A 17919-nucleotide genomic window follows, 5' to 3' on the forward strand; every position below is an offset into this window, starting at 1 on the left:
TGAGCATTTATTAAGACTAGTTTAAATTCATTTTATTTTTAAATTTACCAAGTTTCAAGAGAGATCAAATCTTTTTTCATTTTAAAAGAGGTTTGCATATCAAATAATTTGATCAGTCTGGTGAATCTAAAATTAAGATGGATCTAGGGTGGTTAAATTATATATATATATTTGATTGTGTCAAAATATTTTATTTATAACTATAATTACAATATCTTTACCATGCTCTAAAGTATCTTTTGACATAAGATGATGAATCACAATAGAAATTTCCAAATATCCAAAAATTGTGTGTGATTAATCTATAAAAGAGTTTCCAAACATTATAAATAACAAAAGTTTAAATTTGGAAAAATATTTTAAATTGTTAGATTTTAAAATAAATAAATTGAAAATTCAGAAATCAAATCTGATGTATCTATTAAGAACTAAAAAATCAAATATTAAGAACTAAGCAATCAAATTTATTAAAATGTACATCTTTCGTTAAGATTTACATTTTAAAATATATTATTTATAGTTTAACTTCTCTTTTTAACGCTTAATGCATCAAGGGTTAAAATAAATTTATATAGAACACACGAGACTGGAAACCAAATCAAATGTATATTAATCAATCTCAAAGAATTATGTACATGTTGTACATATAAATACATATAGGAAACAATTGAATTAGTTTCGAGGAGTTCTTGGACTCTAATAACTACCCAAATTGACCCAAGGTTAATCCTGAGGATTAGCTATCTAACAGTCCCCCCTTAATCTGAAGGGATATACCAAAGTCCAAGAATGAGAGCTCAAAATGCAAAAATGCATCTCAGCCAAGAGTTAAATGTTTCTTAAGAAATGGTTTTTAAGGATAACCACAAACCAATATGGGAGAACTCAAGGTCTCAACCAACACCAACTTTGGAACCTTCATAGCAGTTCTCAGAACAACCAAAAATGTGGTTTTAAGGTGACCACAAACTCTGGAACTATCACAACAGTTCCTCAAACAATTCCAAACATGGAAGTGCTCAATCAACTTGATCAACTCAACTCTGACTCAGGCTCACTTGACATCTCGAACTCGAACCTGTAGCAGACCATCAACTATTCCCCCCTTGTCGGATACAAGGTGAGAAGTACTCTTCATCACTACAAGGCTGGTCATCACTCTGGAACATATTCTTCAATATGCCCTATAAATCTTCTTAGCTGTTTTGGTCTAATCCCAAGAAGCAATCCATCCGAAATTTACCTTCTCTCTTGCAGTAGACTTCTTTCTGGAACATCTATTTGTATGATGATTTCGCTTTCCGCAATGCTCACACGGGTGAAGATCAAAACACCGATCTTTCATATGTCCAACTCTGTTACACTGTTGGCATCTATCAACTTGTTCTGGAACAACACCGTCCAAAAATCCAGCGCTTCAGAATTGTATCGCTTTAGCAAAATCTTGTATGTGAAAAGATACATCTAGAATATCCTCTTTGTAACCCAAACCAATTTTGTGTTTATTGTGTCTAATCTCTTCCCATGGCCTTATGAAAGTTTTGGGAATATCAGGCTTCTCATAAGAACTTTCAGTTGCATTTTCTTTTGAAACCACTGCATTACTTTGATTATTTTCTGACTGATGATCGGGCTCAAACAAACTATTATTCTGAACAAGAACAGGTTCAGAATTCTTCTTTTGTAGTTCTTCTTGTTGAAACTGGGATTCTAGCTCCAAAAATTCAATTTTGCTTTTCGCATTTTGCAAACATCACTGAATGTCAGAGAGTGTGTCCTTGCTGACCTGGACACTGTTTGAACTATGGATGACATTAAACTGTGTAATAACTGCAACAAATCATTGACTTTGGAAATTGTCTCGAGCAATCAATTTTCAAAAAGGGGTGTCGGCTACCATCGAAAATGCACCCAATACAAACAAATTTACGATGATTTAACTGGGTGTCGGGTTCAATCGAAAATGCACCCATTTACAACATAATTTTAACAATTTTTTTTATTTATCACATTGCTACAAACAAAATGTTATCTTCTTGTGACAACATCCAGAAAAATATCTTTCAAAATTATCTCTACAAAGATTTGAACTTGAGACCTTCAATAGATCAAATAACTACAAACTTTGCTAACCACAATGTCCTTTTCCCTTCTTGATTTTATATCCATAAACTCTGTTATTTAAACTTAAAAAAAAAACAAAATCAAAACTTGATGTCATTCCTAGAAGCTCATTTTCTCCACTTGCAACCAATCAAAATTACTCCATTTAATGAAAATAAGAGAAGGAAGGAGCAAGCCTTACCAGTTCTTTTATCCTCGCTCATTTTACATAAAATAGTAGTTGTTGTTTATTTTTTTTTTCACATAATTATTTTTTAATCTTGGCTCCTTTTACATAAAGTTTGTTGGTTGACTTTAATCTTTTTAATAGTGAATTTTACATGTGAATATTATGGCGACATCCTGAGAGTTACTCTTTACTCCTATGCTTTTTTTATTCCTTAATTTAAAGAAAACTCATTTCTCAATTTAAAGAAAACTTTCACAGCTTTCTAAAAAATTAGCGTTCACATTAGAAATTATTATTTAAATAATTTTCAAATTTCACCACAATTTAATGTGAATGCCATTTCTTCCATGCTTATTGACTTCTTCTACGTTATACCTCTCAATGCTACATTATACCTCTCTTTGCTGCAAGCTTCGCATAGTCAGTTACTCATTGGTCTGAGATTTCATTGCAAAATTCTCACAGTCCCTTTCACATTCAGCTGTAATCTACGACTACAATCTGCTATCTACGTCCACCCAATATATAAACTGACAAAATCTCTTTTTTAAATCCAGGACAACCAGAAAATTGACCACTCTTCAATTAAAAATTTAATTCAAACCACCAAAAAATATATATATTTCATTTTAAGTATCCTTCAGAAATCTTTCATTAAAAACTTTGTATCCTTCAAAAATCTTTCAGTAAAAACTCCGGTTCGTAATAAATGTAAATATTATCCTTCAGAAACTTTACTTACTGTGATTGAACTCCTGCTTACTGTCCTAAATGCAAATACTATCCTTCAGACATTTTACTGTGATTAAACTCTTGTTTAATGTAGTAAAACCAAATATTATCCTTCAAAATTTTCGCTGTGAATGCAAATACTATCTTTCAGAAATTTCATTGTAAGTAAACTCCTGTTTGACGCAGTAAATGCAAATAAAGCCTCCCAAAATTAAAATAACAAGTGGCCCTTGGGTGCATGGAACTTAGACTTTTAGCAAACAATCCAACAATTATTGGTATTCGACTCAGTATTGGAAATTTTTATTGAGAACAACAAGCACTCAAAACTCCAACATGTATTCTAACTTCCAAGGATATGTTAAAAAAAAACTTTATACCACTGAATTTCTCCAATCTTCTTTCATTATGACGGAAAGTTATAAAACTTACAAAGAGTCAATAGTTTGGGTGTCCCACTGGGCTAACCTTATGTTGCATTCAACTATCCTCACAGCCTTCATGCTCCGCGTCTCCTTTACGCCATAGACTTCAAATACATGGAGTTTAGAAACAACTCAACCAGGGCTTTGATAATGTTCAAATTAACCTCTGAAGTCTCAGATTCATTCTATTTGATAGAGCAAATTAACCATGCTCTCATTCAATAGAACATCTCACTCGTTTTGATACCGCTATAAAACACACAATACCAGAAACCAAATCAAATGTATATTAATCAATCTCAAAAAATTATGTACATATAAATACATATAAGAAACAATTGAATTACTTCAGAAGAGTTCTTGGAATCCAGTAACTACCCAAACTAACCCAAAATTAATCTAAAGATTAACTATCTAATTATTTATTTCTCTAATTTATTAAAATAAATAATTAAAATAATTATTTATTTCTCTAATTTATTAAAATAAATAATTAAAATAATTATTTATTTCTCTACTAATTTCAAAATTGAATTTAAACTCATCAACACGAGCGAGGCGTTATATATATATATATATTTTCAAAATAAAAATAAATATATATATATATATATATATTTTCAAAATGAAGGAAGAGCGTGCTGCGTAATAGTCGCAGAGTTGTTTCTGGACTGCGCTGTTTGTTTCCCAAGGCGTGGTAGTTTTGATGGCCGAGTATTGGGCAACCTGCGCGGGAGGTCTAGAATTCACGCTCTGTAAAGAGGTAAGCCTATCTCTCTGGCACTCATTTTAGTACCTTTAAATGATGAGTATCTTGCAAGGTCTCCACTTAAACTTGCACGTCTTATGTCATTCATTTCCTTGAAAAAACGAGTTTCGTCTGTTCATTTTGTAGGCTAAAATTAAGCATTTGGCCACCGTTAGAGTCGACCCAGCTTATCTGAGCTCTGTAATAAAACATTAAACATTCGGTTAATAGTGTTATTGTTTGGCTATTTCTTGCTGTTTACTGCCCTGTTTATACAATTTAACGAAATTGTAACTGGGATTTGAATTTTTTTTGTTAATGGACGGCCATTATCATCAATGATCACCTGTTCATGGGCATTGCTACACGCTGAAGGTTAAATTTAACATATATGCTATTTAGTGATCGGAGCTTTTGTTAGATTGATTGATTTATTTATTTTTGCTGCAGTTGGAAGGATTTGAGTGGACGAGTGTTGTCTCGGATTCCTTATTTGGCGGAGGCGTTCTTTTTCGAACAACGTGTCCTCCACAGGTAATACTTGAATACGGTATTTTATGCCTATCTTTCAGCTTATTTAGTAGAGTAGCATTTATTTTTGGTAGTTAAATACCCAATCAAGAAAAACCCTTGCAGGCTGTGCCGCGGAACTGTTGGCTTGCACCTTGCTTTGTCCGCCTCATTCCTAGGACAAACTGCACTGGTTCAATTATCAATGGGCCATCACAACATAGAGTGAATTGGCTGCATACTGCATTAGCATCACACCAGCTATTTTAGGAATATTGAACCCGGGTTTCTGCAATGAAAATGCATATGATTGACCACTTCACCACAACCCGTGTGGATTATCTAGAAGAGCACCGTTGTTTCCTCTGCCCTTATTAATATAAGCTGGGATATTGACATTGTAGTGTGTGCTGCTTCTCTATAGAGTTGTAAACCAAACTTTATCATGTCTGTTTGCAGAAGTTAACAAAGCTGCGATCTGTCGATAACATCTATGCGTTTGTTGCACATTTTCAGGTCTCTTTCTCACTCTTTCTTTCTTTCATATGCAAAGCTCTATTTCATGTTTTCAATATTCCAATCATTTCAAATATTTTCTGAAACAAGTCTCTTCATATGCATGTTTTTGATGTCTTGCTTGCGATGGTCTTAGGCCATAAACACAGTGAACTCCGATATAATTATATAATGAAAATAAAATCTTAACTCAAAGTTGTATGTGGGTACAAAAACTACTCTAAAATAAATCATTAAAATTAAATGATTAAATGATCAAATGGCTTAATAGCTTGATGTATAAAATTGAGATTAGAAACCTTATAGAAATAGGTGCGAGGGTCATATTGATGTGGACCCTAATCCTAGAGTTCATACCCCAAGGGGACCCCACTAAAACTAATTGTGGTCGCAAGCTGATCACACAAGGTGATGAATATAACCCACTAGGACTACAAGGGCACCTGTTAACAGGCTGCAATGAAGGTCAATTTTAGCTAACATAACTCCAACATCCCCTCCCAAGATTGACTTAGGGACACAAACAAAGAAAATTGACATAAAGGACATTCTTGAGATCGCACATAGTCACGAAGCTGTCGATACATTTACTGGTATATTTGACCAATCAAACATTACATCCCAACATACTTGATTAATATACACTTGGGATAAGTGTGGTAAATAGAAAAATGGTCTTTAAACATTACAATATTACCCTGTTAATGTTTAATTGGGTAGGGAATTCATTCTTGCAAGGAAAATTGACATAAAGGACAATATTGAGATCACACATACTCACTAAGTTGTCGGAAATTGACATAATGGACAATATTGAGATCACACATAGTCACTAAGTTATCGGAAATTGACATAAAGGACAATCTTGAGATCACACATAGTCACTAAGTTGTCGATACATTTATGAATATATTTGACCAATCAAACATTATATCCCAATGCCCTTAATCAATAGACACCTGGGATAGGTGTATTAAATAGATAAAAAGGTCAATGAACATTTCAAACCCCATTAATTTTTAATTGGGCAGGGAATTCATTGTCACAAGGGTTTTCCTATGTCTATGAATGGTAGGAAATTGGAATTGATTTATCGGAACAAAATTATTGTTTTTCTATTCATGTTCATTATCCCCAACAAGTTTAGATTGAGTTAGATCAGTGTAAGTCTTTAACCACATAAATTTTAATAGGGTCACAGACAAGGCCTTTAGGACAAGGTTGCCTGAAACACAAATTCTTGTATAGGGGAGTTTTTTTGAACCACTAAGTGGTTAGGGATTATTGATTGTGCAAAAATTGATCCCTCCTAAATGAAGAGAAGATGTTCTTTCTAAAGTATTCAATATGATTTTTTGCTCTTCCAGCTCTAATGATGGCTTGGTCCAATGAGTCAAGTTCAAAGAACCTTACCCTTGTTTGATTTTTGACCTTAGGTTTGATATGTAGATGTCTTTCACTAGTTTAGGAGTCAGTCTAGCCTTGGAATTGAATGCATCAAACCCTTTTGGTAACTCCTCAATGAATATCTCCTTCTAGAAAAAGTACATTGACTATATTTTATAGGGTTAGTCTTAGTTTCATTTATTTGTTTGGGCTATCTCTTTTGTGAACTTGATGAAATCTTATTTGGTGTGTTTAGTTATTAATGTTTTTTCCCACATATGTGCTGCCTCTTCTAGATGTTGAAATGAAATATTCAACTTATATTCTTGGTTATGCATGCCTTGCACTCGAAAGGCTAACTTGCCATTACTCAACCAAAAGCACTTCTGTTAAAATTGGCAACTAGGGCCAAACTCCATGTGGGTCAGCTTATTTATGGCAGTTGATATTTTTATTGGATCTCTCTCATCGAGAGGTATAGGATTGATCTAAAGATCATCCAATTCCGATAAGTATTTATGGAGATATGAATTTATTTTGATTATGGAATTATTATCAAGCCGACCAGCAACTTGAGTAGGCTCAGAAGCCCAAAAGACATGCCTATTCATCATCTACGTTTTAGTATACATAGAAGAGGATTTGAAGTCATTTACATACACTCTTTATGTGATCTCCTCTCCACGTCTTGGGTTTTTGGAGGAGAGACACTAAAGAGTACGCTGACCTTGTATGATGCCCTAGCTGCAGCCAAATGGAGAGCACTAGTCGCAAATTTAAGGAGATCTATTTGCTGTCTTGGGGAGCTGCAATACACAGTCTAAAGAAGCCCTAATCCGTGGACTAAAGGAGGCCCTAACTGCCATTGAAAGAAGTCTAATACACAGTGTCTTAACGCTGCCATGGAGAACCCTAACCACAGTCAATGAAGCCAGCCCTATAGACGCAGTCATGGAGGATGAAAGACTAGGCCACAGTTTAAGGAGGGTTTATGTGCCCTAACCGCAGTCAGTACAAGCCCTAGCCGCAGTCATAGAATTGGCTCTTAAACGCTGTCTAATTCTGCACAGAAAGGAGGTTTCAAATGCAGCTTTAATACACTGTTCAAAGGAAGCCTTTAATACGTTGTTAAGAGAAGCTCCAATATGCTGTTAAGTACAACACTTATCTGCACAAGAGCCAGGACATCTAGCCGCTGTCAAGTAAGCTTAAACGCTGTCTAGAAGTGACCTCTCCACAGCTAGTAAGGTTTTGTCTCATAGCTAGAAGAAGGCTCTATCATTACAGTCATCAGGGAGAGGCCTCAAGACGTTGTTAAGGAGCCCTAAATGCAGCCAGAATCGCTGTAGGTGACAGCGTAGTATCAAGGTCATGAATAGCCATGAATTCATGATTTGTCTAGACCTGTTGGAAGATTCGATAAGCTACAACTAGCTGCTTTGCTAGGTTGCAAGCCATAGCAAGCAGCTAAGGCTGTTCCATGGGAGTATTTCAGTATGCATTGAGTGTGGGTGACAGCGTGGATTAGGAGGGACTAACCTAGGAGGTGTGATGAGGACGCTGTAGCAGCCCAATCACAGTGAAATCATAATGATGTATATGGGCAGCATGATGAATATGGACAACATGATATATATGGGCAGCATGATGAATATGGACAACATGATGTATGAGATCATGTGCATGGGCAACACAATGATACATGGAGCATGGACAACATCATGATGAATGTAATCATAAGCATGGGTAGCTTGATGATGAATGAGACCATGGAAGATGCAGCATGATGAGCAGCATGAAGATAAGAGCAGCTCAGTCATCTAGGTCTAGCATTGTGATGGGGCAGCATGGTGCTACACAGTAAGGTGCAACAAATGGACGAGATGCAGTACTATGATAGGTGAAGGAGTCACCTTAGAGAATCAGTTGAAGCAATATGTCTTCAACTGATCTCTGCAGATATCAAAAGTCAAAGTGTTGACTTCTATTGTAAATGTACTGTCTCTCTCACTTTCTCTGCTGAACTTTGAAGAACATGAAAGAAGAATTGATCAAGGGTTTCCCCACATTGTGGGGTTTGTCCTTGGCTAGCGCCACATCCTGTGTCCTCTTGTCTTGGCTTGTCTTCTGCAATTTATATTTATGTTCTATTTGCAGTTTACGTTAATGCTGATGTGATTGCTAACTGTGAAAAATTAAATAAATTGCTCTAGCATAGAACATACCTAAAATTAACATGGTATCAGAGCTGAGGTGAAGACAATGCCCAAGCAAGAGTCAAAGAGCAATCACCAAAGACAATAGGGACAAGGATCAATGGGTTCCACATCTCTCTTCTAAGCTCACAAAGGGTGAAGTCGATGCAGAGCATATTATTAGAATGGCGTAGCGGAAGTTTCTGATGGCCCATCTAAAGATCACTTCATTGGGAAGTTCGGATGTAAGGGTGGAAGGAAAGGCAGATGCCTTGGTTACAATAAGTTCGGCCATTATGCGAAGGAGTGTCTGAATGGCAGAGACACTTCTCTTGATGAAGATAAACAAATCATTCTAGGGTCAAGGGAATGACAGGTAATATAGTTCATCAAGGAGAAATGGTTGACTCTTCAAAGAAAGCAAGGAACCCTAGGCACTTCATGGGATAAATAATCATGGGATTATACTTGGAGCCGATACCACTTATCTCGGAAAGGGTGTAGGGAATGTTACCCCTCAATTGAATGAGGGTAACTCGATTCATTTACATAATCTCTTTTATGTCCCTGATCGCAAGAAGAACCTGGTGTCCATCTCGGAAATGGAAGTTTAAGGTTTCAGGGTGGCACTCATCGATGGAAAGGTACGTGTTTGAAAATAGATTTTTCAAAGATGTTTTAGAGTTTAGGGTTGTATTAAGTCCACTGGGGACCATGACCATTGACTCAGCACCGGAGGTCTGTGAGTTAGATAGAGCATGAAAGTACATGTTTGAGATGTAGCGAAGGAAAATCTTACAAGGGGACCATTCCCCTCATGTAGCAGGTCCACAGGTTTGGAACAACCTATGGAGTTGGAGATTCATGAACAGGGAATCTCATGTATACAGATGGAAGAAAGCCCTCTATGGCTTGAAGCAAAACACCTCGGGCGTAGTATGAGAGGATTGATAGCTGTTTGATGAAGCTGAGATTCACTAGGAGTGAAACCAATCCAAACCATTACCCGAAGGTTGTGGATGATAGACCTCTCATACCGACACCTTATGCAGACGAACTATTTCTGACAAGTGCAGACCCTCTCATTTGCAGAAGTAAGAGGGAGTTGGATTCCGGTTTAGCATGGTGAGCTCATATTTGGTTGAGCCTCACTGGATTGATGCCAAGAATCTTCTGAGATATCTTCGGGGCACAATCTCTCATGGATTGAGATACACTGCCGAAAATATGAAACCACATGATTATTCGAATGCTGAGTGGGCAGGCAGTGTGGAGGATCACTAGAGCACTTCTTAGTGTTGGTTCTCCTTGGGATCTGCTTCGATATCCTGGATGAGCAGGAAGCAGAAGTCGGTGGCTTTGAGCACTGCTGAGACCGGTTAGATATTTACGAGTATGATCTCGTATGAAGCTGCCTGGTTGAGGAAGTTCTTCAGTGAGCTGTCTGTACACATGATGAATACCACTGTGTTTCTCTATGACAACCAGAGGTGGGATTCGATTATTGAGGAATCCCATATTCGATGATTGCTCCAGTAGATAGACATCAGATACTACCTTTTCTGGGATATGGTAAGTCGATGAGCAAGGAGGCTCCATCACATTGAGACTGATGTACAGGTCGTAGACATTTTGACATTGCCTCGGGGAAAGATCAAATTTGTGATTTTCCCGAACAACTTGGAGTCGTCGAGAGACCCTTGTAAAAGGGTCCTGCATGTTGCATACTTTGAGCTCTGGGAGCTTTGGGGGCTTGCGGTTCTTACTGGAGCAACATACAACCATAGGGTGACTCACCCTCCCTTGGTGGTGCGCACTGGGACATGATGATTCGCTCTCTTGTGGGACAGGATGATTCGCTCTCCTGTGTAGCAGGATGATTAGTTCTCCTGTGAGGTCTAGATGATGTGTTCTCCATGACGACTATGTAGCAGGATGATTAGTTCTCTTGTGAGGTCTGGATGATGTGTTCTCCATGACGATTATGTAGCAGGATGATTAGCTCTCTTGTGAGGCCTGGATGATGTGTTCTCCATGGCGATTGTGTAGCAGGATGATTAGTTCTCCTGTGAGGACAGGATTGATTAAGTTCTCCTGTCGAGGCATCCTACCCATGCAGTTTGGGACTCATGGGAAGTACCTCTCATCTGATCAATGAGCAGGGAAATGAGGATAGGGACCATAGTAGTACTGATGGATGCATCGCTGTATCTACCATACTCCCTATGCTAGGATGACCTTCATTGATCTGGGATCAATGATATTGGTCTGGGACCAGTTGTAGGAGTTGTACCTACTATGACACTGACTTCAGGTGGTTGAGACTGGTCTGGGACTAGTGGTACATAATTTGAGACTGACTTCGGGTCAGTGAAGGACTAGTCTGGGAGCAGTGGTAGGAGTGGTACCCACTTTGGGTCAGTTGAGACTGGTCTGGGACCAGTGGTACGCACTCTGAGATTGACTTCGGGTCAGTGGAGAATGGTAATGAGACATTCTCGATCAATTCTTCTTCTTCACAGTTCAACAGAGCTAAGTTGAGCAGAGCAGAGCCAACATAGCCAGTAGAGCTGAGCTGAGAAGAGCAGAGTAGAGCCAGCAGAGCAGAGTAGAGCCAGCAGAGCTGCGCAGAGCAGAGCCAACAAAGTTGGGCAGAGCAGTGCAGGGCACTAATGGCAGAGCTAGTACAGCCGGACATATGGATCAACAGATGAAGTTCTCCCTAGTTGAGAGGGAGTGTTAAAATTGGCAACTAGGGCCAAACTCCATGTGGGTCAGCTTATTATGGCAGCTGATATTTTTATTGGATCCCTCTCATCGAGAGGTGTAAGATTGATCTAAAGATCATCCGATTCCGATAAGTATTTATGGAGATATGAATTTATTTTGATTATGGAATTATTATCAAGCCGACCAGCAACTTGAGTAGGCTCAGAAGCCCAAAAGACATGCCTATTCATCATCTACGTTTTAGAATAAATAGAAGAGGATTTGAAGTCATTTACACACACTCTTTATGTGATCTCCTCTCCATGTCTTGGGTTTTTGGAGAAGGAGAGACACTAAAGAGTACGCTGGCCTTGTATGATGCCCTAGCCGCAGCCAAATGGAGAGCACTAGCCACAAATTGAAGGAGATCTATTTGCTGTCTTGGGGAGTTGCAATACACAGTCTAAAGAAGCCCTAATCCGTGGACTAAAGGAGGCCCTAACTGCCGTTGAAAGAAGTCTAATACATAGTGTCTTAACGCTGCCATGGAGAACCCTAACCACAGTCAATGAAGCCAACCCTATAGACGCAGTCATGGAAGATGAAAGACTAGGCCGCATTTTAAGGAGGGTTTATGTGCCCTAACCGCAGTCAGTACAAGCCCTAGCCATAATCATAGAATTGGTTCTTAAATGCTGTCTAATTCTGCACAGAAAGGAGGTTTCAAATGCAGCTTTAATACACTGTTCAAAGGAAGCCTTTAATACGCTGTTAAGTACAACACTTATCTGCACAAGAGCCAGGACATCTAGCTGCTGTCAAGTAAGCTTAAACGCTGTCCAGAAGTGACCTCTGCACAGCTAGTAAGGTTCTGTCTCATAGCTAGAAGAGGCTCTATCATTACAGTCATCAGGGAGAGGCCTCCAAACGTTGTTAAGGAGCCCTAAATGCAGCCAGAATCGCTGTAGATGACAACGTAGTATCAAGGTCATGAATAGCCATGAATTCATGATTTGTCTAGACCTGTTGGAAGATTTGATAAGCTACAACTAGTTGCTTTGCTAGGTTGCAAGCCATAGCAAGCAGCTAAGGCTGTTCCATGGGAGTATTTCAGTATGCATTGAGTGTGGGTGACAACGTGGATTAGGAGGGACTAACCTAGGAGGTGTGATGAGGATGCTGTAGCAGCCTAATCACAGTGAAATCATAATGATGAATATGGATAGCATGATATATATGGGCAGCATGATGAATATGGACAACGTGATATATATGGGCAGCATGATGAATATGGACAACATGATGTATGAGATCGTGTGCATGGGCAGCACAATGATACATGGAGCATGGACAACATCATGATGAATGTAATCATAAGCATGGGCAGCTTGATGATGAATGAGACCATGGAAGATGCAGCATGATGAGCAGCATGAAGATAAGAGCAGCGCAGTCATCTAGGTCCAGCACTGTGATGGGGCAGCATGGTGCACACGATAAGGTGCGGCAAATGGACGAGATGCAGTACTATGATAGGTGAAGGAGTCACCTTAGAGAATCAGTTGAAGCAATATGTCTTCAACTGATCTCTGCAGATATCAAAAGTCAAAGTGTTGACTTCTATTGTAAATGTACTATCTCTCTCACTTTCTTTGCTGAACTTTGAAGAACATAAAAGAAGAATTGATCAAGGGTTTCCCCACATTGTGGGGTTTGTCCCTGGCTAGCGCCACATCCTGTGTCCTCTTGTCTTGGCTTGTCTTTTGTGATTTATATTTATGTTCTATCTGCAGTTTACGTTAATGCTGATGTGATTGCTAACTGTGAAAAATTAAATAAATTGCTCTAGCACAGAACATACCTAAAATTAACAAACATATCCCACCAAAATTGTTTTGTGAGATCTTCATTTGAATGTTGTAAGAGAGTTTGAGGTTGGCACTTCCTTCTTTCCATTGTGCCTTCATCAACATATGCTTATTTCAATCTTGCACATCCATCATTGCCCTAAATTCCTCAATGAACTTGTGACATACCTTATAGTTCTCCCTTGGTCACAAATTCATTCTGGTCATTTTCCATATTACTATCTTTGTTTCCGCCCTTGTAACCCTTGTGGTCAATATCCTCACTTGGATATTAACATGATATTCAAACCAATACTTTGAAAGCAAATAATGTGCTCGTGTCCAAAAGTGGCACTATATTGCAATTAGAGGAATAAATGTAAAGAATAGCAAGAAATATGATAGGTCTGAAGCTCAATTAATAGAAGTATAGAAGACAAAGAACAAAGTGTTGAAGTTTCTAAGTTTATTTAGTTTAGAAACCCTTCATGCACTTTTTCTGATTTATTCCTACCTACTTGTTATTTTTCTTTAACAAGTTATTTACAAAGTAAATACTGGAAATAAACACCAGTGCATGCTCAACATATTACAGATCAACAACTAAAAGAAACAAGAACAAACACACCACATGACACCATTATTTTTGGACCAATGTCCCCAGAAAAAAACCCAATGTGGGAAAACCGGTGCAACTATCTGAGGGTTTTCTTATTAAGTAATATCAGAGTACAATTTGGGTGACGAAATTGGCTACCTAACAGAGAATTTCCTTAGCAACTATACCTCACAGTTTGAGAGAAATCTCTTGGCTGAAACCCCAGAAAATCCTTCCGGCAGCTTCTCAACAGAAAACTGCTTTGCAACCCCAACGTCTGCCCAATCTGGACTACGTCAGCCCCTCTCTGTCTCACACTGGCCCTGTGTCAGCCTTTCTTGGCCTGCGTCAGCCCCGGGAGGCCTTGCATCAACTTTCTGGTGCTCTGCGTAGCACTTAGTTGCCTCTGCGTGGCCCTGCATGGCCTTTGCTAGCTCTGCGTCACTCTCCTTGGTTGCTGCGCTGATCTCCCGACACAATCTCTGTTTTCTCTGCTTCTCTGTACTCAATGCCCCTCAGCTGCTCTCCCGATCATTGATTCTATCTCTCTTAGCAAACCCCGCTCTAGAGAATAGAATGACTAATCACTCTGGTGTACTCTCCAAGTGACCCTCAAGCCTCCTCTTATACTTTTCCTGTTGACATCTCAAAGGGCGAGATTAAGTTCCTAATCAATGACTAAGATTAGATCTAGCTTGATCCATGTCTTTTGGATCACTCTAACACAGTTTCATATTAATACACATTAATATTTTATTTTCCCTAAGTTTAGACTTAGGGACTCCATTAAAAATATTAATTATTTTAATATCTCCTGATCTGTTTAGAATCTGCCCAAACTCTTTCTGGGTATTGGAGATCTCATGTGCCCCAACCTCTCCACCAAATTTCGTGGCTAGACCACATCCGATGCTACTCCAAATCAACACTCCCTCTTAGCGAGGACTGTGCTCTAGCAATACTCCTCACTGAGCATCACCCTGATCATCCAGCATTGGTACCTGTGCTGATGCTAGGCTTCCTGCCCAACATCTTCTGCACTGCTGCATCCTGTACTGCTGCCCATGGTTCTGCCATTGCCACTGTTGCATCTGTACGACAACTCCCCCTGCATTCGTGCTGCTGCTGGTCCTTTCTCTTAGCACTGCATCTGCACTGCACCTCCTCTCATCATGTTGCATCGTGCTGCCCACTGCTGCACTGCAACTCAGTTATTGAGAAGTAACTGATCTTCCAATCTGACCTCCCTGTTGGGCTAGACACACCCACTGATGCTGAAGCTCCCTCTGCCGCTGACAAGTGCTCCCTCTCTGACCTCTACGTTGCTGCAACAACTCCCTACATCTCGCACCGTTGCACACCTCACTGTGCGTTCCTGCACTGGTGCAACACTCCTGTGCCTCTCGCACTGCTACAGCCTGCTAGCTCTGCACTGTCTCGAGACTCCTGCACTGTAGCCCTCTCTACCGCTCCATTCGCATTCGTCTCTACCCACTTAGCCAGTCCTGCTACTCCTTGTCGGGGCTCCTGTAGCAAGGTCTAATCCAAGAGGCTGGGTACCTCGAGGATCCTGCCCCTCATCGCCTGTAGTCCACCTGATTACAGCTTGATGTCTCCCCACTTTTGCTCAAGTGGTGCGTGTGCACTCATGGCACAATCATCGTCTGTCAAAACTTCCTTCTCTGCCCGTGCTGGCACTGCCTTAGTCTCGGAAGACTCTCCCTTACTCTTCTTCCTTGGGCACTGGGTCACATAATGATCCATCTCCCCACAGTGGAAGCACTTGATCTTGGAGAGATCTTGCTTCTTTTGCTTCTTTTGCTTTCCCTCAGATGCTAGGGACACATCCTCCTCCTGCTTGACCTTGATCCCTTTGCTGCTGCTACTTGTCTTTGCCTACCATCTGATCTCTTCCTGGCGAAGAGCTGCCCACATCTCGTCCCAAGGTGGGAGAGTCCCTTTGCCCAACATACTCTGGACAAACACTTCCCAATCTTTTGAGACAGCATTCAGGGCTGTCCTCACCATAAGCTCCTGATCCAGTGTCGCTCCTATAGCAGTCAACTGGTCTCGGATCTCATTCAGTCCTCCAAGGAAGGTGTCAATCGATTGACCCTTCTTCATTTGATACGACCTCATTTGGTTTTCGAGAAGTGTTATTCTTTGCACAGAAGTATGTTGGTATAGGTTCTTGAGAGCCTCCCACATCTCAACTACCGTTTCCTTCTTGGCTATATGTGGTACCACATGATCCTTGACCCTGTCAAAGATAATGCACTTGGCCCTTGCCATCGCTTCTTCGTACTTGTCGTTATCATTGGGGTCAACTGGGATAGCTATAACCTTCAAGGCGAAGTTCTTGACACAATTCTTGTCAAGCACTGATAAAATTCTGGCCTTCCAGATTGTGAAGTTCGATGCTCCGTCCAGTCTATCCTGGTCTCTTACCCCGTGTAGTGCCATGACGCTCCTCTACTTCCCTCCTAGAAGTTCTCTGTTCGACTCCTCTGAGTCTCTACTTCCTGTCTGGAAGTTCTCTTCTGGATTCCCTCTGAGTCCTGATTTCCCTCCTGGAAATCTTTCTGCCGCTTGTCGAGATGCCCCCTACTCTAATTGTCTTGTGCAACTGCATTGCTGATCCAGGTTCCTCGGCTAGAAACCCTCGGTAACAACTCCTCTGGCCCTGCTCTATCAGGTACTGTTTTGACTACAGTACCTCACCAACTCCACTCTACAATATTTCTGCAGCCTTCTAGACTCCAACAACTGCCTCTCTGTGAACTGCATCACCCCCTCTTTGCCTCATGCTGGCTCTGCGTCACCCCAGATGGGTCTGCATCAGCACTGGGATTCTCTGCGTCAGCTTTCTGGCCCTCTGCGTCAGCAACGCTGGCCTCTCTGAGGCTCTGCATAGCTCCCGACTTCCTTTGCGTGGCCCTGGCTGGCTCTGCGTCACACTCCTTGGCTTCTACGTTGCTAGAAACAACGTCTGTCACCTTGGGACAGTAGTTTTCTGCTGCTATTGCTCCGCTCGGCTGATGTCTTTTAGTCCTCCTGTGATCTGCAATCACGCTGTGATACCATGTTGAAGTTTCTAAGTTTGCTTGGTTCAGAAACCCTTCATGCACTTTTTTTGATTTATTCCTACCTACTTGTTATTTTTCTTTAACAAGTTATTTACAAAGTAAATACTGGAAATAAACACCAGTGAATGCTCAACATATTACAGATCAGCAACTAAAAGAAACAAGAACAAACACACGACATGACACCATTATTTTTGGACCAATGTCCATGGAAAAAACCTAATGCGGGAAAACTGGTGCAACTATTTGAGGGTTTTATTATTAAGCAATATCAGAGTACAATTTGGGTGCCGAAACTAGCCTACCCAATAGAGAATTTCCTTAGCAGCTATACCTCACAGTTTGAGAGAAATCTCCTAGCTGAAACCCCGGAAAATATTTCCGGCAGCTCCTCAGCACAAAAGTGCTTTGCAACCCCAGCGTCTGCCCAATCTGGACTGCGTAAGATCCTCTCTGTCTCACGCTGGCCTCGTGTCAGCCCCTCTCTGTCTCACGCTGACCCCGTGTTAGCCTTTCTTGGCCTGCGTCAGCGCCAGGATGCCCTGCGTCAGCTTTCTGGGCCTTGCGTCAAACACGCTGGCCTCTTTGGTGCTCTGCGTAGCACTTGGCTGCCTCTGCGTGGCCCTGCATGGCTTTGCGTCACTTTGCTTGGCTGCTGCGCTGCTCTTCCAACACAATCTTTGCTTTCTCTGTTTCTTTGTACTCAATGCCCCTCAGCTGCTCTCCCGATCACTGATTCTATCTCTCTTAGCAAACCCTGCTCTAGAGAATAGAATGACTAATCGCTCTGGTGTACTCTCCAAGTGACCCTTAAGCCTCCTCTTATACTTTTCTTGTTGACATTTCAAAGGCCGAGATTAAGTCCCTAATCAAC

The 17919-nt window shown here is 40.3% G+C and overlaps 1 protein-coding gene across 5 annotated transcripts in view; it reads left to right on the forward strand.

Moving 5' to 3' along the window:
* The first annotated feature begins 4080 nt into the window (after positions 1 to 4080).
* LOC149165308 (uncharacterized) overlaps positions 4081 to 17919 on the forward strand; it is a 427682-nt gene continuing 413843 nt past the window's right edge. For all 5 annotated transcript variants that reach the window (XM_089431106.1, XM_089431110.1, XM_089431109.1 and 2 more), the window contains exons 1-3: positions 4081 to 4213; positions 4649 to 4732; positions 5168 to 5224. In XM_089431106.1, the coding sequence (XP_089287232.1) occupies positions 4157 to 4213; positions 4649 to 4732; positions 5168 to 5224 (198 nt within the window). In that variant the 5' untranslated portion in view covers positions 4081 to 4156. The remainder of the gene's footprint in view (positions 4214 to 4648; positions 4733 to 5167; positions 5225 to 17919) is intronic.

This window comes from Pinus tabuliformis, chromosome 5_1 (genome assembly GCF_031772625.1).
Source record: "Pinus tabuliformis cultivar Carrire ecotype Pingquan chromosome 5_1, CPIR1, whole genome shotgun sequence".
Taxonomy (NCBI): domain Eukaryota; kingdom Viridiplantae; phylum Streptophyta; class Pinopsida; order Pinales; family Pinaceae; genus Pinus; species Pinus tabuliformis.